Source organism: Argiope bruennichi, chromosome 3, assembly GCF_947563725.1.
Source record: "Argiope bruennichi chromosome 3, qqArgBrue1.1, whole genome shotgun sequence".
Taxonomy (NCBI): Eukaryota; Metazoa; Arthropoda; class Arachnida; order Araneae; family Araneidae; genus Argiope; species Argiope bruennichi.
The window spans coordinates 62250307-62273867 of NC_079153.1; the positions used below are offsets into that span (position 1 = coordinate 62250307).

Genomic DNA, 23561 nt, shown 5'->3' on the forward strand with positions numbered 1-23561 from the left:
AACTACTTTCAAATTTTATAACATAGAAAATATAAATATTATTATATCAACATATACAAAATTAAATTTTTGAAATGATTTTAAAGCCATGAATATTTTGAAGCATAATTGGCACGATTCCCGCTTGTAATTATTTCTCATATATAAGAAATAAAGTGCAAAATTATCAATTTTAAAACATGATTCTTGAATTAATACAGTTTGAGATACATGATACATGTTAATAATTAGAAGAAATTTGGGGGGAAAAAAGGTATAGTGAGATTTTGGAGTTAATTACTAGAACAATTTTTTAAAAATATACAAAATTATTCAGCCTCAGCTCTAAAACAAAAGTTTCTGAATGGTGATATGGAGTGATTATTTTTTGGCCCAGAAAACTTAATAGGATGAAATAAATTAAAAAAATAACTTTATATAGCTTCATTTTTAAAATTTCTAATTATGCTTAATCATTAATAATAAACTAGAACATTTGTCAATGATAGATAACTATCAGTATTGCATTAACATGTACTAGCATTTTACTGATACACTGATGATCTGCCATTGGAAAATGGTCATCTTACTACTAACTGTAAGTTTAATGTTGATGCACCATTTTCCTCTTAATAGCAGTAATATTAATTTTTAATTTCTATCATCTTATTAATTGCCTCTTTGTTGCTACTAAAGATATTCAAGATCCAACACTATTTAATTTTTAAAGCAAAATTCTATAAAACTGAAATGCCAATATCTGCTAATCATGTTGAAAACATTCAAAAATGACAAATGACATTATTTACATGTTTGGAAGTATATATTAATGTAACTAATTACTTTCACCAGAAAGAAAAGAAACAAATCCTGTTAAGATCAGCCTTTATGGATCAGTTTTGAAAACATTTACTACAAACTAGATATCCTCCAACAGAAAGTAGCAGAGAAAACATTGCCAAGTGTCAGCAAGGAAATGTTAGCTTTGCAATTGTGTTATCTCTTTTTTTATAAGGTATTTTTCAAATTACTATATATTCTTATAAAAACAGAAGTTTATTTTTCTTTTTTTATACAGCCAATAAATATTTAAATATTATTTCTTTGGCATGTATTTGGATTTAGTTTGACATTTTTGCTCTAAAACAACATCCCACATTAAAAATAAATTAATACAAACCTTTAATGTGTCGGCAATGCGGCGCCTGTTTGCATAATTCAGATCACTATGAACAAAAGCAAAAAAGTGTTACAATTACATTAGTCAAAGATATAATTTATTACTTCAGTAAAATAATGCTTTCAATTTTAATATACACACAATAAAAGAATGATAGAAATTGAATATAAATGAAATCAAACATACCTTTTCATGCCATTCTGTCGATCAATATGAAAATTAGCACCTGGATGCTTATAACCACCATTCATTATCAAGCGTTTTAATTTTTTCATATTGTGTGGGGTTACCTAGTACATAGATAAATGAAATGAAAAAAAAAAAACTATAAGAACAGGGGCATGAATGAAATAAAAACCAATTATGAAACTTGTTAAGCATATTAAAAAAATTAATTAGTTAAAGTAATTAAAAATTTTAAATACTGTAAAAAATTAGTTTATTATAAATTTAAATTGATAAAAAGTGTGATTTTTAACCAATTATGGCAATCTAATTTTTAAGTAGTTCATTTGAATATTAAATATGAAAGGAATAAAATGCAATCTCTCTCACCATTTCAGGATATGTCAAAATTTTAGCTACATGTACAGGTATTCCAACCTAAAAAAAAAAAGGCGCAAGAAAAAGAAAATTATAAAAAGAAAAAAGAAACTAAATAAACAAGTGACTTTAATATATCTAAACAATATCGTTTTTAAATCCTTACCTGATCAATAGGAATATTTGGATCAGGAGAAATGACAGTGCGGCCAGTAAATTCAACTCTTTTTCCAGACAGATTACCTCTAAATCTGCCATGTTTACCCTTTAGCCTTTGTACAATTCCTCTTCCAGTAGGTTTCACTTTCTGAAAGCAACCAAGTAAAGCATGAACATTTTAGGAACTTTTCATTTATTACAAATCAATAAATATTAAAAATTAACATCTCAAAATATTTTAATGAGAAATTTTATTCAGTATTTTTTCATATTTTGCACATATACTGAAAAACTTGAATTGAATTTTTATTATAACAGAATTGATGACAAACTTTTCAAAAATTTTAACACATTACTTCTTCAATTCTCTGTATTTAAAAAATATTTTAAAATTAAGAAATATAAATTTTTAAATGTATGTCTTAAATTGTTCATTTTAATTTTTAATTGCATAGATTTTTAAATTTTAAAATATTTCCTTATTTTGAATTATTTTTCAAAAATATATAAAAATTTAAGTAAGCTATTAGAAAATATGTACTATTCTAAAATAGTAAGTTGTTAGAAAAGTTGTACATTCTGAAATATTCAATATGAAAAAAAACTAGTGTCATATCTAAAATGGTTAAAGAATCATTAGCAAAGATAATACGATAGAATCTACACATTTATAATACACAATGATTTCATAATTTAAACTTTTTAAAAATTGAACCATATTATAAACTAATTTAAAATTCTTACATTAATTTATAACAAAATCTTTTGAATACATAGCTCTAATTGTACACTTTTGCTTTTAAAAATCTTAAACAATCACAATGGTATTAAACCTACTTGAGTATTTTTTAACCAAAATTTAAAAGGGAAAATATGTCAGCAATATGCATTCAAGACAATATACTAGACTCAAATAAATTGATAAAAATTTAAAGGTAGAAAAAGAATATGTAGTAACTTTAAATGCAATAAAATGGCTTCTTAAAATATGTGGATAAAAAATTGTTTAACACTTAAGTTAAAGTATTCATTAATCAACATTATTTTATTCAACTCTTTAAGAAAGTATATGTAGAACAAAAGGATTTTACACAGTAAAGTTAGAAGATCACAGCATATGTATCCATATTATAAAAATTCCGTTTCATAAATGGATTTTAGAACTCACACATGCACACACACATAAACAATGTATTTCATATTCACACCTACCTGATTTTCCATATTAACTCCAGACAAATCACTGTTTATATACAGAGCCACATGAGTCTGTATATTTTCCCAAATTCTCTATGAAATGAAAGATATTTTAATAAAAATAAAATTAGTAAAATATCTCTATATCTTACAACATTTTCAAAAGAAATAATTAATGCTTTCCTTTAATATATTTGTTTACATTTCAATGCACTGATAGCTGTCCAATAAATTTCTAAATAAAATAAACAGATTATTAATAACACAAACTTGGTTATTTTATAAAATATTTAAAAAAATCATTACATTTATTCTGGAAAAATCATTATCTCAAGCTTTGAAGAGCTATTAATATTTTTCATATTTAAAGCATATTAACATAAGCAACATTATAAACTAATTAAAAAAAAAGCCAAAGAAATTTACAGGTGAAGTTTCAACTAACCATATAGTACTTTAAAGGAGCATTTGCTGCATGGCGTTGAATTTCTTGATTCAACTGTATAATGCCAGTTAATTTTGTAGTCATATCATCCTCATTTCTAAAATAAATAAATTTGTTAAATTATATTTTCAAGTTTAAAATGCAATAATTTATGATTATAATTCAAAACAATGACAAAATGCTGTTCGGAGTAATACAAAATTTTACAATCTGTTCTGCAAGACTTAAATACTTACGTTCCAGATTTTAACTCAGATATGACAGACGGACGAATGCACAAAGGTGGAACAGGCAATTTTGTAAGTATCAAATGTTCTGGTTTTCCTACAGCTGGATTCATAAGAAGAAATGGAATGTCCTTTGAAAGGAAAGCAAAATTACAAACCAAGAATTAATATTAGCTTTTTAGACCCATATTAAAAGTATGTATTATGATGGGACATATTACCAATATTAAAATTTATTCAGAACAAATTTTCTGAAATTCATCTAATTTAGAAGCAATTTATTTTTTTAAAAAATCAGTATAATTTGTTATAAAGGATTTTCTTACTTGTTCAACAATTCTTCTGAAGAGATTCAAAACAACAAGTGGATCCAAAATAATCTGCGAAATAAATAAGCAAAGTGAATGAAATTATAGAAAATAAATTTTTAAATATATTATATTTATAATTTATTTTAGATAATGCAACTCAATGTCGGTTAATATTTGATTGTAAGTTAAATCATATTAAGCAGGGAAACAAACTGATATAAAAAATATTTGAAATCAAGACAGGAATAAATAAATAAAAGAATAAACATAAAATAAGAGGAATTTACAAATATTGATAAATGAAAATTTTTTTCAAAGGCAAAACACTTCAAAATTAGACTTATGTAGTTAATTATGGCATCTTGAGAACTTAAAAAGCAAATTTTAAATAAATGAATATAATAATAATAATAGGCATTTTTCAGCAGAGAAGAGAAAATGCTTCTCTGAAAAATGATTTATGTTTCAAATTAATAAAATATTACCTGAGTAACTTTATTTTTACACTGTTCCAGTTCTTTGTTACTACTTATTGCTTCATGGAAATCATTCAAATATTCCATCTGATCAATATCACCCTTTCTATCTTTCTTAAATTTGTCATGAACTATTTTTAAGCATCCAGCTTTTTTAACTTGACCTGAAGTTTAAAAACATGTAAGTATTAATTAATTTTTTTTGAAAAAAAAAATGTAAAAATCTAATTTATTTCTTATTTTAAAAAAAACATTTTTTCGACATCAAATGCAATTAATTATAACTTTAAAAAAAAACTAAAATCATATATAAAACACAAATGACATTATACAACTGCAAAACATCCTTCTTTGTAAATAAACATAATTATTTATCAAAATTTCTAACAATATTTTCTATATTTTAGAAGCATTCATTAATTTTCAATAAACATTATGAATTTTTCAAGAATAAGTTACTGTAAATATGAATAAGGATATACTATATTACTCAATAAGGATAAAAAAAGATATACTATATCTATTCAAGCACAAAAACATAAAACTTATGTAATTTATCAGACTAAATAAGGCAATGAATTAGAAGTTATTTGAAAATTTTTAATTTTTACACTATAAATAGCAAGCATATAAAATTTTTTATATGAGTATATAATTAAAAAAAAAAAAGAAAAAGAAAAATTATCTCATTACCATTTGTTGAATTACAAAATGGACAAATAGATTTCTTCACACACAATTCAACAATTTGTTTCCTAAGTTGCTTCTTTTGAAGGTAATTAATATTAGGGCGCTTTAGAATTTCACTGTATTTTTTTCTTTCTGTTGGATTCAGAAGTACACGCGCACATGTCTGAAAGAAGAGAAAGTGAATAACATTTCAATATAAATATGACCTTTTAATAGATATAAAATACTACAGTAAGTAAACATGTGAAATCATTTATTTTAAGACACCTCAACCTCTGTATATTTACTGTAAATGGGATCAAACATGAATTTAAGCTCCAGAGGAAATTATATTTTGTATTATCAAGCAGTTCAATGGGCATAGTTGAGTACAATGATACAAAGTTTTACTTTAGAACAAGGCAGCAGTAAACAGTTCTCTTATGACAAATTAAGCACATAAGATTATAGTGAATTGCCCTTTAAAAATACTATTTTTTTAAAACCTTTATGTATGTCCTTTTAATAAAATTTAGTAAATGAATCTGAAAATTGTCAAATGTGTCTTCAATAAAATATTCGAATAATGTGAAATCAATGGCAACACAATATAACCAAGATAATAAACTTGAATATGAAAATTCCATCACTTTTTTTTATCCATATTAATTTCATAGAAATTATATATTTCTTCTGAAATGATTCATCCACTTGAAATTGAAATCATTCTTACAAATCTTAAATTAATTTCTGCCTAATGTAACTAATGTTACATAGATAGTTAACTACTTTTAACAACAATCAAATGTTTCATTTCATCAACTGATTTATTACTTCATTAGTCAACCAAGTGTATTCAACTTAACAAAATAATTATTTTAGAGAATGAATAAACTAGTTGTTTCAAGAATCATGAACATTATTTTACATAATTTGAATATTTTCATTTGTAATAAACTTTATAATTCTAGACACTTTTTAAAAAAAAACATACCACATTTGGACCTATTTGTTTCAATCTTTATACACAGATGATATAACTGTCACACAGAAAAATAAACATGCAAAATCAGTATTTATTTGTTTTGTTATAGTTTTCATAACTTTTATGTCTTCACAATTTCGAATTCAGTAATAATCATGCCGTATGCCTAATATCTGTATAAAAACATTTGAATAATCACTTGATGTCTTTTCATAAAGTCAATTCACATAACTGTTAAATTCATATATTAATTAATATTTATCTTAAATTAAAACAAACGAACATTAAAATAAATATAAAAAATGGTTAAGATTTTATTTGTAATTTATTGCTAATGACTAGTATGCATATAACAGTAAACCCTTGGATAAATTTCTCTAGAATGAAAGTCCTAGAAACAAATAATGTTAAGAGATGCAATTTTTTGCTTTATGGAATTTAGTAATTATCATAATTTAATAATAATACTATCCTAATAAATTAGTGTGCCAGCTTTACATACGAATAAAAATAATAATAATAAATAAATTCCTGAATAAATTAGAAACCCCCTACATTAGTTGAAATATCAATAAACATCTTTAGGAATTTTACAGAATTCAGTAAAATTCAAAGGTAAAAGAATAATGATTTTAATCTTGAAAAATATTAAAAAAAAGTATTTAAATTATTATGTGAAAAATTTATGGAACTTACTTTACATATTGTTTGCAGAATTGTAATAATTGATCTAAAATACCCAACATGGAAAACAGGTAGGTTCAAATCTATATAACCAAAGTGACCAATGCAATCTTGGACTTGCTTACCACATGTAGTACATTTTTGATTTTTTCGGCTAGTACCCTAAAAAAGTATTTTAGAGATAAAATAAATTTAAGTCTTAAATGTCAAATGTACATATTTTATTACAAAAAATACAAAATTTAAAAAATATTAGTCGGAATTTTTGATAAATTAATAAGAAAAGATTAAAACATAATTTTAATCAATATCAAGTCAGCGTGATATATCACATGTAACTACCATAAAAACTATTAGCATAAGAGTAAAGTCTATTAAGTAACAATGAGAACTGGTTTGAAATCTTGAAAAATAGTTAGATATCATATAAAATATTTATAAAATAAAATAATTTTAATTCGAACACTTGTATCAGAAAATGGACAGAAATTATTATTTGTTATAATTGGTAGGCAAACTTTCTGACAGTTAAGTGCTTATTTTAGATAAATTATTCATATCCAATTCAAGAAAACACTAAAATCAGCAATTTTAAAAGCCTTATAAAGTTATTTTAGAAAAAAAAAAAAAGTATTGCACATAAGTAATTTTGTTGCTAAGATCTAGTATTTCATTGTTTTTTTTAAAATGATGCGAATGACTTCATATTTTTTGGATAAAATTCAATATTATCCAATTTTTGCTTTATGAAAAATGGAAAAGTTCTATATGATTATCTTTTATTAATAAAATTTCACTCAGTCTTCTACTTAAATCAAGCATTGCAGAACAACAATATGACCAATTAGAAATCGTCATCGAAAATTCGAATATATATTGATTTATTGGAAGATGAATTCTAGATATAGGAGTGTTATATATTATCATAAATGCCAGAAGTGCTCTTAGTGCTGTGATTGTGTACAAAAATGAAATTACTCATTTTCATAATAGCAACATTTTTGTAAATAGAATTGTGAATACTATTATTTTGTTAGAATGAAAATAAATGAAATCAGATAAATTTGTTTGTTATTTTGTCATTAAAACCATACCAGAAAAGTATTTTTAAAAAATGGGCATTGAGATAAAAAAAAATACACAAAAATATGAGCATTTCTTTTCCTTATTTTATTCGATTATTAACGATATTCTAATTATAGTTAAATATCTTTGAAATATTCCAGGTGTTTTAATTTTTGAGGAAATAAAATAAAATTGATAATGGAAATTTCAATTTAAACATTAAAAGAAAAATGAGTGTGTTTTTTATATTTTGAGTTCCTTTAGATACAAAAAGTCAATTTTAGTTCAGAAAAACACAAAATTCTTATGAAAATTCAGTGCATGTGTATAAAGATCTTTTGAAAAACTTAAAAATTAAGTTGCCTGAAATATTTAGAAATTTTTAAAACATATATTTTATTTTCCAAATTAATATATTTCCTTTTAGAGTTTTTTTTTTTAAAAAATAGATATCTGATGCATTCACAGTTTAATACATATACATAAAAAATTTCATCACTCTAAATGAATAATTCAAAAAAATGAGTAATAGAGTTTAGCATTCCTATAAGTGGAGAACCAATTGAATGAAATGAGGATATCAATAACTTATATGCATTGTAAGAATTTCAGCGAGAATTATCTGAAATCATCTATAGAACAAATATTAGATTTTCAAGATTAAATATTAAGTAAGATCAGAAAGTTGAAAACTGAAAAAGCCTAATTTGCCTTTTGACAAATTACACTCAAGTTAACAGAACTTTTCTTAAACTTTAATGATTATAAGGTAGTTAACTAAATATGAAAACTGTAGAAAAAAAAGTAATTACATCAACGTAAATCTGATTAAAACAACAACAACAACAACATTAACTTCCTAGGAGAAAGAGAAGGTGAGGGTTGTTTCATGTATAAATATATGTCAACAAATAATGAGATAAAATAGGAATTTTAATAATAAAATTATTATTCCATTTTCCAGTATTTATTCCCATTCATTCAATAACATGGAGAGTAAAATGACGCTTTTTGTAATAAAATGACAATCTTCTCAAAATTTTTTGAAGGATTATTTTCAAATAAAGTTAACATTTAATAGAGAAACAAAAAATTTCCATCCCTAAAATTTTCTTTGCAATAAGTTTATTTAATAGTTTTAAAAGTAGTTAGTATGATATTTTTCATATAACAACACAATTATGTTTTTTAAGTATCATATAACAGAAAAATATTTGGGAATAATTTAAAAACTTATTACCATTTTAGGGTCCAGCACACCATGAGATGCAGCCTCATGATTAATTCCTTCATAAAGATTAAAATTTACACAGTTTAAATGAGCTTGCTGTCGCATATCCAGGCTACTTTGCAATCCAAAACTGATTTTGTTTCTAAAATGATAGAAAATAAATTAATTTTAGTAATGAAATATGAATAGTCAGAATAGTAAAATTAAAACAAAATAATTATATATAATACACATACTTACTAAATCATAAAATGCATGTTATTTTTAAAAATGTTATTAATAAGTTACAGACTAACATAGATAACTATTTAAATGTTACATAAAAATTTTTTAATAATGAAAATTATCATACTGAATTTTGAGATCTGGGATTGAAAAATATTGCATGACCTTATCCAGGGATTCCCAAGCTTTAAAGCCCTGGAGGTCACTTTTCAGAAATTAAATCTACAGGAACTCACTTTATTTTCAAAAGATTATCCTCTTTCAAAGACAAATAGTATATGCTCTTTCTGAGAAACATTTTGTGGATCAAAAAGTAACTTTTGTGAAGAAAAACACTTATTATTTAATATAATTTAAAAAAATATTTTTAATGTGTTGCACAATGAATGAGACCTATATCACATTTTTGAAAATTCTGGGAAGATACATAAGCATTCAAGACTTTGTTATGATCTACCAAAAATTTGACCCATGGCCTACCAATGGGATATAACCCACAATTTTTTGTACCTTGACCTAACCATTTGAAACTGTATTATATATATATATATATATATCTTAACTAGATGGTACAAATTTGTACTTTATATATTACAAAACCAAACAATGTGTTTACTTTAGGTATCTACACTATAGATTTTAAAAATAAATGCTGAAAATGAAAATAAATATAATATACAAGGATTGAAATGATTTTTCTATATTTACAAATGCCTAATAGTTACAACAATTATATTACATACAAGTACAATTTGATGAGTAGTTGTTTCAATTTACGAGACATTCAACATTATATAATTATCATTAAAAATTATAAATTAATTCAATTCAATAGTTTATCAAATGAAAAAAATTAAAGTAGCTTAATCAACAGTATAATTTTTAAGACTGAGGATGTCTTTCAGCATTTTTTAATGAATGCAATATTTGTACATGCTTTCCATCTTTAATTTTACAAATAAAAAGTAAAAAGATAGCAGTATAATATATGAATGAAAATGCAACCTTAATGCAGATATCAGTGAAAGAAGTTCCTACTCTTTTGTAATATAATTTCCAACTTAAACCATAAATATGGTAGGAAAGGCGAGGATTTATTTAAAAAAGGTTATAAAATTATAGCCAAATTTATTTAATGTCTACAACTTAAAATAAGTGGAATATATAAAAGTATCAAAGTAAAAAAGCAGAAGAAAGTTCCAAATTAAAAATATACAAATGAATCTATGACATTAAAAGAAAATTGAGCCCTACTACTAATGTTTTAAAAGTTATAAAGGAGAAGAAAAAAAATACAATTTCAATTTCCTACATTTATATATTATTGTTTTTATTTTTCAAACATATAAATCCTTGCAAAAATTTTCAAAGCCAGATAATTACAGGTTTCTCTTAATTTATTACATTTCCCTCTTGATTGACAGGCCATTAATTAGACTGGACCAGGGGTGTTTGTGGGACCCCAAAAAATCCCCTGAAACTTTTACGGACTTACTACCGACATTTTGGAGTTTCGAGAAGGGGGGGGGGAGAGAAATGAAAAATTACAACTATAAAGTATTGAATGATCTAATTATAAAAATTCAATGAATTACTTTTTTTGCAAAATTAATAACCATAAATTTTCAAACATATAAACTACTACATTTTATGTAAATATTTTAAATTACCTGAATTAATTCTTTAAAAAAAATTATCTAATTTCTGCTGCTTTTTTTATTTTCTGATGTTTGTGGGCTTGTCTTTCTTTTATGGTGAACTTCATAATTGCAGGAAGGTTGACTTTTATTTTCCTCATTTACAGTTGAAGAAATTTCCTCGAGAACTGCACATGCAGAGGTAGAAGCAGTTTGCTTTTCTGCTAATGTAGAAGGTTTTTCAGAGACTTTTATAGGTGACTCATATGAAATACATGTTTTTAAGTCCTCTTGATATGTTTTCCAACTTCTGTTCATATTCAGTAAGAGATCTTTGTGAATTGGATCAGTCATTGGATTTTTTGAGCCATATTTTTCACATGAGGTTTCTTTAGAAGCCATTAAATCATATTTAATAGTCTGCACTGCATCTAGGGAATCAATCTTAAGAGAGGTTCTATAGTCAGTGACAAATGTATCCATTAAGTTGAATGCACTTTCCACTAATGGACCATGGAAGCAGCTAAGGCAGGCTTTGACCAATTTAGCCAATGTAGGATACTTATAATCATTTGTGAAATCATCTTTTAAATTAAAAACTTTAGACCAATATTTATCAATTGTACACTTGACTTGATTTCCACTTTCATCAGATGTGTAGAGCATTTCTTTGGTGATATCAATATCACTCTGGTATAACCTTATTTCAGCTTCTACTTTTGACTTTTCATTATCACTAAAAATATGGGACATCAAAGATGATAATTTTTCAAAAGCTAATATTGTACTGGTTTTACCTCTTAGCTCTGGATCTAATGCTGTAAAACTAATTAGATATGAATTTTTAAGGGGTAATTTCTGTTTCATATGCTGTGCTGTATTAGTATAAGCTTTCATCAGAGAAATTTGGAATTCTTTTGCTATTGGATGATTTTTTGATAATTTCTTCAGGAGAGTGGAAGCTTCTGCACCAGTAAATATTACTTTGCTAGGTAGATGGAATTCTGGATTTGTGACATCAACCTTTAATAAATCATTATAAGGTGCACTCTATATTTTCTGGCTTCATAAAAAAAAGAGAAAAATTTTGCCATCAATTTATAAATACTGGAATGTATTAAATGAAGCATTGGTTTTTTTGTTTCAAATAATTTAATATATGTGTTGAACTCTGATAATACTGCTGAATATAATGCCATATGCAATAAAGTTTTGTTTTGCATAAGAAATAACCCATTTAGTATTCTTTTTTTCCGAGCTAAAGCATCCTTTGTGAGTTGTTGGGAATGCAAGCAAGAATACACCACTTCAACAATTTTTTTCTGAGCTGCAGAAATATTTCTTTTATTGTATACAGTTTCAACATAAGAAAAATAATCCCCTTTATCAGTTTTATCCAAGTAGTTAAAATAAAATGCAATAAGAGCATCCCACAGATCTTTGATTCTTTCTAAAACACATAAAATGTACACCCACCTATGGTCTGGTCTCTTCAAGGGCTTAAGTTTTTTAATGGCAAGGGATTCACAGATTTTGAAAAAATTTTCTCTTTTACTGCAGCTTTTCATATCAAAATAGATGTCATCAAACAAATCTTCTAAGTATCTATCAAAACATGAAGCAAATTTTTTTGCACAGTTATTAGCTGTGTGACATGTGTCACCATCAATATCTAATAAGTGGGGTGCTTTGTTTGATCGTAGTCTGGTTTCAACACCCTTTTTTTTTTCCCACGCATGGTGTTACATGAGTCCATTAATACACTAATTAAGTTTGCCCATGGAATATTATTATCTTCAATAGTATTAACAACTGCTTTAAAAACAGCTTCTGAATTGCAAGATTCCATCTTTAGAGATGCAAAATGATGAACTACAACTTCATTTTGATTGTTGTCATAAAACTGCACCAATATTGCCAGTATACTTTCTTGAGCATTTCTAGTTCTTTCATCCAAATTTAGAGAAAATGGAGTCTCCTTTAAAGTTTTAATATTTTCCTTAATAGTTTTTGCGAGCCCATATTTCATCTTATAACATGCAGTAGTCCTGGACATTTCCAACGAGTTTAGTGCCGTCTGATCGCGGCTCAACTGTTTGCAGAGTTCAGTTAAATTGGGAGCTACATTGAAAGAAAGAGAATTCTCGGCGATAAACGAAGTTATTAATACCTCTTGGCGTGCTTTTCTTGTCATTATATCCAATGGCCGAGCATCAGTATTTTTTGAATTAGCATAATTACTTAAAGTCATTGAATGTCTAATGCACTTTGAATATTTTATGTGCGTCACAGTTTTAGAATGATTTGTGAAAGCCTTGAATCCTTCCTCACCATACTTCAGCAGTGAGTTACAAAAAACACAATATGCTTGTCCAGCAACATTTATTTTCTTGCACCATGTGCCGATGGTATCCCTATTACCATCTCTCCGTTCAATCCAATTCCACCTAAATGCATTCCGGACACCTTCTTCTAATTGTATAATATCACTATTTATATCGAGAAATTTCATAGTGAAATTCTCTTGCGTACATAAATAAAAAAATATTTCAATAAACGAAACGAAAAATTTACACTTGCATCAACAAATGAAACGAAAATTTTACACAGCGGAGAAAAAAAAGTTGCGAAGAGATCAATGGCAAATAGCTAATACGGCGAAAAATCCCCCTTCTATACTTATTGGCGCCACGCCAGGAGAGATAAGACCTTCGAACCCAGAGTCACGTGATCGCACATCTGGTCAAACGAAGTCTCTCCCTTTTTTTTCTGCCGCGCTTACTTACCGAAAAGAATCCAGAAGAGAATGTCCGAGAACCGGGGGAATGAGTCATAACTCGCAATAAGGAAAGAACAAAAAAGAAGTTTTCCCCCCCTTTTCACGCATTACCATTGCCTTTGGCGAAAGAAAGGAAAAGTTTTCACCACACACACTGACCTTGCGTTTTCTGCTTTCAAAGCAAACAAAATTACCCAGATCAAAATAAATAATTCATTATTATTCCTGCTTCCTTTTGAACGACGATCCCCGGAATTTCCGGGTATCGAAGTTCAAAATCCCCGGAATTTGGTGTTTCCCCGGAGCACAAACACCCCTGCTGGTCATAAGTCAGATTTATATTCAACACTATTTTCATTCAAACAAGTAAAAGACTTTTGTGTAAAAATCAAAAATGAATGTATAAGTAAAATAACATAAAGTATGTATTAGTAAAATAAATACAAATATTATAAAACTTTTGTATAAAAATCAAATAGATGTGTACATAAGTATCATATACACTATGAAAATGCATAACATATACCCTATTGTATATACTGTAAACAAAAATACAATTTGAAATTATTGTATTTTGTTTAGTCAATACAATCATAAATTGAGGAAAGGTTGCAAGAAAGTAAATATTAATAATAAATAAATATTAAACTCAGTAATAAAATAATGTTCTTGTTATAAAAAGTGTTCTATAGATGAGCTCTGATGAAAGGACCTTCAACTCTAGACACGTATGTACATTTTGTTTCCTGAGAGGTAGAAAATTTCTGAAACTGAGAGCGTATGAAAAATAGGATTCTAATAAATATGATTGTATAAAACTTAATGCATTTTTTAGTGCATTTCCATTAATTATATATCTCTAATGTATCTTATGAAAGAGCAAATTACAGTAAAAATCAAATAAACTTTGATATAAGGCAGGTACGAACTGAGTATTTTTGATGTCATACCTACCGCCTCTTGAAAGTCAGTTTATATTAGCAATTACTATCTTTAAAGACCTTTTTATTTATAAAATTGAATTTCTTTAAATATGTGAATGATGCCAAACATAATTTTTAATAGTTTTTGTCTAAAAATTTTAAACAGATAACTAAAACCAATACAAACATATCCAAACCTTCTGCTTTGAAGTTATACTAGGGATATAATTTGAAATGCAGATAGATTATGAGGATATCTAAGTTTAGAATGTCTTCACAAAATTTACAATATTAGTAGGAAGATGACTGCTCTCTGCAATTCTAGTCTACAATATTATTATTCATGAGGGATAAAATGGATTCAGGTTTGAAATCTACGACTGAAAGTAAAAATTCAGCTACTATGCCACCATATTATTTTTTATTTCAAAATTTTATTATTTTTCTATAAAACTGTCAGAGCTTAATTGAATATATTAACGACTACAATTTGAAATACTTGTGACTTCCAGAATATCTTTGATCAAACTCAAAAGTATTAATTTAAAAAATAAAAATAATAATTTTGTAAAAACATTCAAAAATTAAATATTTTAAAAGGAGTTATGGAAGAAATCAGCAACATGATATATATATATATATATATATATATATATATATATATATATATTTAAAGTACCATTTCATTTAGTTTTGAATTTCATTTATGAAAAACAAAAATAATACCATCAATATAAATATAATTTTATGTATAATTTGGATATGTGAATTTAATACAGAAAAGAAAACTATTCATGTTCCTCCAAATTATCAGTCAATCAATCAATAAACAGTTAGAGGTAAAGAAAGGAAAAAGAAAGCTTTTTACATTTAAATCCTTAATCAGTATGATAGGATCAGTTTAACTTATGAAATCTACATAAGTTAAATTGATATACATAACATTCAATGTATACAATATATAAATGAGCATATAAAGTAATTTTCAAAAGGAAGAATTAAACAGTCTAACTTATGAAATCTACAACACTCAATATATACAATATTCAAATGAATACATAAAGTAATGAAAGATATACTAATTTTCAAATGACTATTTAAATGAGTAGATTTACTCTGTTTTTAGCTTCAAATTCAAAATAATTTTTAAACAAAATATGTAAACCATAGGGTTACGTATTTTATAATAATAATAATAAAACATTTTATATATTTCACTGTTTCAAGTTAAACTTCTGACATATTAAATAAAACAGAAAAATTATAAGAAGTATTTTCTGCAGATTAATTGGACAATTGATTAACTGTCCATGATCAGAAACTCCTTCTTTATAGCCAGTTTAAACACAAAAAATCCATATTACATTTTATTCGAATTAAAAAAAAAACTTTTAATAAAAATATATAGTTAACTATTTTAAACACTCTATACATAATGATCAAATAGAAATAATTCACATCTTTTCTGTTAACTAAAATGAATTGGTATGTTGCATAAAGAGTGGCATGAAATGTCAATTTTCTGTTAATATAGCCTTTCTAAATTGATGATAAAAAGCAATACAAGACTGCAAATACAGCAATTTTACATTGCAATGTTCAGTAAGTTAATTTACGAATGTTGCATTTTAAGAGCATTATGTTGTTCATTATACTGTCTGCTGTGATCAAAATGGAAAAATTCTTATTTGGCTATTTGAGAAATAAAATGAGAGATCTGTCATTTTATTTTAATTCCTTTTTGAAGAATTTGATATGCTGCAACAAAAAACAAATGTGCTAATATAAGTACATTAATTCATTATAAGTACATTATTAGTATTGTTAATGATTTAAATAATAAGCTAGACATAATATAGATTTACTGTTATACTCATGATTTGCAATTCATTCCATTATTTGTCTTTGTTAATTTATTAAATTTTTAGAATGCACATTTATATGAATCTCTTTAAAGTTAGATGTAAAGTTATTAGATTATTAAAGATATTATATGCAATATCCTGCTTCAAACATATACTCTGCTGAAGACTTCTTTTTGAAAGTTAATATGATATAGCAACAAAATGTTTTTAAGGTAATTAATTACTCATAGGTTCAATTTTCGACGGATAAATATAATTATTATTTTTCCATTGAAACCTGGTTAAATATTTAATAAAAGAATATTTTTCTTTAATAACATTTTATTACGAAGAATAATAAGTCTATTGCATGGCTAAGTCCACAAGGCGAATTGCGCAAATTTAAACAATGTTAAAATTGATTATGTTTTAAAGTAGTAGCATATCAAGAAATGTATATTTTAGTAAGTATTAATACATACTAAATGATGGTAATGCAAACATTAAAAATTACATGCATAAAAACTATACTATTACTTACATTTTCTTTGACAGATGAGACTCTCGAAACTGTTCCTTAACCATACTGGATATTGTTACTAAAATTAGTTTTAAAGTATAAAATATCTTAATATCAAAATTTTTCAATTAATATCTTAAGTCCAAAAGATGAGATTGTGTACAATTTTAAAGCCTGCTACACATGCAGGCTGCGGTGTGTTGTGGTAAATTATCTCTTTATTTCATTTCATTTCAAAAATCCAAATGAGTTTCTTGATTATGAACGGCTTTGCCTCTACTGTTATTTTAGATGGTTGTCGAATTGAGCATTGAATATGAGCAAAAGGTGGATAATGAGAGTAGAGATGCATAATCCACGATTTTTTGAATAACAAATAATATTGCTATTGTTATTTTTAAATATTTGTTCCAAATATCTGTTATTTCAATCATATTATTAATTAAAATTATTGCTTAATATTAAATATAAAATTTATTATTTGTAATTAATACTTAATTTACTAATTTAACTAACGTGTGATTGAATTAATTTATCTGTTTCAGATTACTTCTTAAATTTTTTTTCTCAAAACTATTTATTTAATTTATTTATTAGAGTGAACCATTTTCTGGAAAAGATGAGTTAAAAATATATGTCATTTCTTTAAAATGTTTACTTTAGTCCTATATTCTGCCAATAGATGGCGCCAGCAGTAAACAGAGTACATGTAATCAAAGTCAATCATGTCACGAGCAATTAAAAATGATCTGTATGGAATAGCGCATCATCAAATACGAATATCGGTCACTCCCGTAAAGTGGAGCGGTGACTTCGCACTTTCCGGTGAAATCACCGCTCCGATAAATTTCAGTGATATGCAATTCAATGATACGATACGATAATTCCAATAACCGGTCCGTTCACTTTTCAATCCAATCACAGATTTCTTTCGAGAGCTTCTATTGGACAGATCGTATCGATTCGTACTTTCCAGTAAAGTCACCGCTCCGGCAAATTTCAGTGATATCGTATCGATTATTACTTTCTATCGTGATCCAAAACCTGTAATGAAATATCATCAGTAGGATCGTATCAAGGATTTGAATCACACCCCTCTTTGAAAAGTATTGATCACTTGTATTTGTGACTTTTTGATATTGGTTACGTAATAACCGCTCTGAAAATATTCGTCATCCCTAAATGAGAGAACATTTTTATTCATTATGAGCAAAACTCATTTGTTTATTTTTCCTCGAATACAATAAAGTAGAGGCAATTTACAGAATTCTTATAATAATTTAAAATAAATGCTTAATACTCTTTTTGAAGGCCTGTTACATTTAGCTTAGCTAGCCAAATGTACCATCATACTTCATAGTATTTTTGAGTAAAATTTAAAGAAAATCTGTCTAATTATTAAATTATATAAAGAACAAAAATTTATAATTTCACTTTTACTATATTTTGCAGCAATCAATAAGTGCTCATGCACAATGGAAACGTATTTTTTAAATGAATAAAAAATTAGCCACTAATTAATTAAGACGAAATCTTGATTAAATTCTCCTTAATGCATCATACATCTGCGAATAAAATTTGATACAATGCAAGATATTTATACAATATTTTCAAAAAATTTTATACAGTTTTCAATAGCATTCAAATTAGCCGTGCAAAGCAAATATGAAATGATACAATATATACTTTCATACAGAAATATTTTTATAATAAAATGATATATTTTATTATACAGAAAATATACGAACTTTAATATTTTTTCTGTATCATATGATTAAGTCAAAATAATTTTATTTTAAAGCCATGTGGAACAAGATTATATTTATTTTTTATGAAAACTTTAGTGTAAATCTTAAGCATTGTTGCAGATTTTATATCACAAATATGATAAAAGTTGACACAAAGTTTCGTAAGAGGGCGCGGAGGGCATATCTCTTCTTTGTTAAAAATGAACTCATCTCAACTATGCAAATATAAAAATTCTTTTCTTGAGGAAATGCCTAAATTTTATGCTTTTGTTCTAGACGAAGTACAATATCAAATTTTTAAATTATTATTGCTATTTAGTTTTATAAAAGAAAAGTTATTTACATTACTTTATTATTGAAATCAGGTTATATTTTAGTAATAAAACAAGTGGAAAAATCTAAAATCCATGCTAGCTTTCTTTTCGAATTAGATAAAAATTAAGAAATTTGATGCGATGTTAGAAAAAAAAATGAATATTCTCCACAGTTTAAATAATCCATAACAGTAAAAATAGAAACTTTTTCTTTTCAAATCCTTTTTAATGAAATGAATGAAAGAAACCTATACAAAGCAATTATAATTTAATTTGTCCTAGGTTCAAAATTATAGCCTTACAAATAATTTAGTGAGTGAATTTATAAAACCCTTTCAAGTGAACTCTTTTTGGTCTTACCAACAGCTTTCCAAAAACAATCAAGCCATCAATAAAGAATGTCAATAGGAACATAATGTAAATGTTTGCAGGAAAATGGAACACAAGCATAAATTTACGAATAAAATGATTATCAAATTTTAATGATTATTTTATGTGATAGCGAGCGTTGACATAATTTTGATTTTTGGCATGAGCGTTGTTTTATGTTTATCAGCCTTTTTCTCAATTCTATCTTTGGAAATTGTAACTATCACAAACAATTCTGGTCGATAAATGCTATTTTCGTAAACCGTATCTATAGATGAAACCTTATTTACAGTTATTTTACATTCAGTTAGTTTTGCTTTTGTTTCATAAGAATAATTAAAAAGTAATATGCAGGCTAAGAAAGTAGATATTTTTTTATTTTTCTAATAAAACTAATTTTTTTTGAAGAATAAAATAAAATGAAATAGTAAATTTACAAGACACTGTCTAAAAATGATAATATGAAATTTAAATTTTCGAAAATATTAATAACGCAAACAAGAAAAGGAAAGACAATCATATGGGTTTGACAATATAAGTTAAATTGGTGACCGAAGGGTTTGGAATGTGAAATTTAAAATATGTCATTATCCTAAAATCCTCGCTTTGCTGAAAATTTAATTAATTTTTTATTATCCATTTATGTGCTATACGTTTTGGTATCCAAAAATGTTTTGTTTTTGTTTTTACGTTTACTAAAAGAAAAGTCAAGCTGGAAGAGGGCATTTAAAGAGTTCTAAATTTGCAAATAAATAATTTAAAGAACTTTTTATTTTTATTTTCATGAACCATGTTGTTAGAAAAATGTATTTACGTTTCATTTATTTAATTTTTTATTCTTTTGTTTGTTTCTGAGAACTGTTTGTTGAAATGCAAGCTTGAATTAAGGCAGAGAAGTCAGATCTCATTCAATGGATGTTTTCTTGTTATTCCTATTGACTGAAAATTTTAGTCTTCGAATAAACTGTGGACACCTTCAAAATATGTGAAATAAATATTACAAGCAACCTTTTGTCTTCAAATTATATAAAGATCTATCAGAAAACATGGAAACTCTTAGAAACATTTAACATTTTTAAAAAAATTACTGGCAGAGCGAGAAATGCAATGCAGTTATTTTTATGGAAATTGTGACTTTTTATGATAGTGAGAGATATTTTTTAGATGATTATAGTTCTAAAGTGAGATTGTATGATTGAACAAACACAAAAGGAAAAGAATAGATTCATTTTTGAGGAAAAAGTAAAATCAGTGATAAACTTATTGACAAATTAAAAAAAAATTATGATGTTATTATTATCCGTAACAATATGCTGTAAATTTAGAAAACGTATAATGTATTTATTGTAAAGCAACTTTATTTTTTGCCACAATTACAATCAAATACCAATATATGAAGACAAAAGACCTGACACAAATAGTGAAGATGGAAACCAGTTTGCAATAAAACACACCTGATATCCATAACTTTAGCTATTAAAGTATTAAAACCAACTAACGCAACATTTTGCAATAAAAATTTGATCAAAAATGTCTACATAGTGTTACAGAGCAATCAAAAATTTTTAAAACTTTCTAATGAATTATTTTGCAAAAAGAGGTTTTTGTTCATCAGTTTTTTTAATTATTGCTTAATTAATACTGTTTAGAACTGTTAGCTATTAACAAGTATTTAGAAATATCAATTGATTTATTGATGTTAAAACTACAAGGAAATTAACAAAGAAAGAATTCAGATACAGTCATCGCCTACTACATTGTTATTTAAAAAGAAAGTAACAAGATAAGAAAAGATAAAAGTAGTTAAAAATCAAGCAAAAAATGAATTTGATATAGAAATTTGGGGAGTTTTAACATTCTAAAGTGATTGCAAAATTTTTTGTACAATATTAAAATCATCAAACGCGTTTTCTAGAAAACTATTTTTTGTTGTTGTTACTCTTGCTATTTTTCTCAGCGAAAACAGCCTTTCAGAAATTGTATTATGTTATTAAAAAGATATTTTGTGAAAATATTTTATTTGGCACTAATTATGTTATAAACCAGAATCTCACCTTTTTTTTCAGATTCTTTTATTTTATCAATTTTTAATGAAAAAATTCGATGTTTTATACAAATGATGAGTTTTCTTATAAAATAAAGAATAATTCTAAAATTTCTAGAGTTACTAAAAATCTTTTAGTTTGTAACACATCTAAATATAGTAGTAATTTAAAGTGTAAAAATAATTGAAATATTCTCATTAGAATTTTATAGAGGATGTTTAGAGTACATGCCAGTATTCACTAAAAATGCTAATAATTTCAAAAATTAATAAAATGTCCATCGAAATTCTTAATTTTATTCCTAATTATAATCAAAATTATGTTTGTTTTATCAAAATTTATATATTCAAAAAAAGTACTTCAATGGTTTCTGTTTCAAAAGTAAGGGAACATTTATATAAGCTGTGAATATATTTTAATGAACTTAATATTTTTAATAACTCGAATGAGTGTAGCTGTAAACAGATATTGTGTCTACATTTTCGGGATATAAATTTAATCTTGATTGAAAATTTGATTTTTGCTTAAAAATTTAGGTGGAATTTTATCACTGATTGCTTCAATAAATATGTTATGCTCAGTAAATTAATCATATTCCTTCAAAACCAGATAAAAAATAACTAAAATCATAGTACGTCTCCATAGAGCATATTAAACCTTCCAATAGATAAACTTGTAATCCTGAACAAATCGTAAGTTATTGACCTGATCCTGCATGTCAACATGAATTCAATATAAATATATCATTATAAATCTATCCATCAGTGTAAATGCAGTAAATAAGTGATGTAAATGATATTTTTAAAGTACTGTCATGCAACAGGTGGCGTTTATTTTGCTTAAGTAGGGGTGAGATAAAAGAAAATGTGTCTGTGTCTAACAGGACGGAAGTCAGGATTAAGATCTATCAAAGAATTACACATACGAGTATATTTTACTGCGTAACATCCCTTTGAAACTAAAAAGTACTAGCCTTGAGACCTGAAACGAACAGTAGTACATCTGTATTTCTGAGCAAATAGTAAATTGATTTTATTTATATTTTCTATCATTGCACAGTTCTTCCGGACCATTTTCTGCTCTCAAAAATAGATTTTGAGTAATATCTTTTATAATTCTTGAAGTCATGAATCTATTACTAGTCTCTCTCTCTCTCTCTCTTTCTCTCTTTTTGTAAGAAAATCTGTTAACTCCTCTCTTCTTCAGCTGCAAATTCTATATTTGGTCGATTGCTTTTGCCATCCCTCTTTCACACATACTTGTAGTGTAATTTTGTTAAAAGCGGAAGAATGCTCACATTATTTTTGCTATTTTATTTAGCAAAAGATGATTTTTTTGCATTATGATTGATTTTATATTATATTGTAATTATTCTAGTAATAAGAATGGCTTATTCTTCAAATGAAATCTTGTACTATTTTATTCGCAGTTCAACGACGGTTCATCTGGCCATATCAATGCATAATAACTGGTAAAGCGTGGTCTGCCGAGCATAATAAGATGGTTGATCTTATATTTGAAGTACATTTCATTCTTTTTTTTTATTATTTATTAATGTCTTATCGCTATCTGCTATACGACAAATTCGACTCCGTACTCATTCAAGAAATGGAACTGAATCGCTTAAAAGTATCGGGATTTGTGGAAACATTGATTTATCTTCTAATATCTATATTTCTTTCAAAAATATATATAAAATTCTATGTTGAACTCGAATTTCCAGAATGAACAATTTTATACTATATCGCTTTGTTCTTTACTGTGTTGCTACTGTAAATGATACTCGTACTACGAATGAACATCCAAAGCAGACATATTCGTGTTTTGAATCATGGCGCTTCACCAGGTCTGTTTAATCATTTTGGCCTGAGTCACATTTGCTTCACGCTCAGATACAATATTTTTGACAGTTTTGTCAAAAAAAAAAAAAAAAGAAAAAAGACTGCAAATGTTTTTAGGATTTTGAATGTATCATGAATTTGTTTCCCCTGGTGCATCAGATCACA

At 26.0% G+C, this 23561-nt stretch overlaps 1 protein-coding gene across 1 annotated transcript in view; it reads right to left on the minus strand.

Moving 5' to 3' along the window:
* The window catches only part of LOC129962590 (DNA-directed RNA polymerase III subunit RPC1-like), a 38349-nt gene extending 21070 nt beyond the window's left edge, over positions 1–17279 (minus strand). The window contains exons 1-13 of the mRNA XM_056076393.1: positions 17101–17279; positions 9161–9293; positions 6868–7017; positions 5211–5370; positions 4527–4681; positions 4057–4110; positions 3740–3861; positions 3504–3600; positions 3074–3151; positions 1869–2009; positions 1715–1762; positions 1346–1449; positions 1160–1205 (exon numbers count right to left, since the gene is read on the minus strand). Of these exons, the coding sequence (XP_055932368.1) occupies positions 1160–1205; positions 1346–1449; positions 1715–1762; positions 1869–2009; positions 3074–3151; positions 3504–3600; positions 3740–3861; positions 4057–4110; positions 4527–4681; positions 5211–5370; positions 6868–7017; positions 9161–9293; positions 17101–17144 (1332 nt within the window). The 5' untranslated portion in view covers positions 17145–17279. The remainder of the gene's footprint in view (positions 1–1159; positions 1206–1345; positions 1450–1714; positions 1763–1868; positions 2010–3073; positions 3152–3503; positions 3601–3739; positions 3862–4056; positions 4111–4526; positions 4682–5210; positions 5371–6867; positions 7018–9160; positions 9294–17100) is intronic.
* Between the last annotated feature and the right edge of the window lie 6282 nt (positions 17280–23561).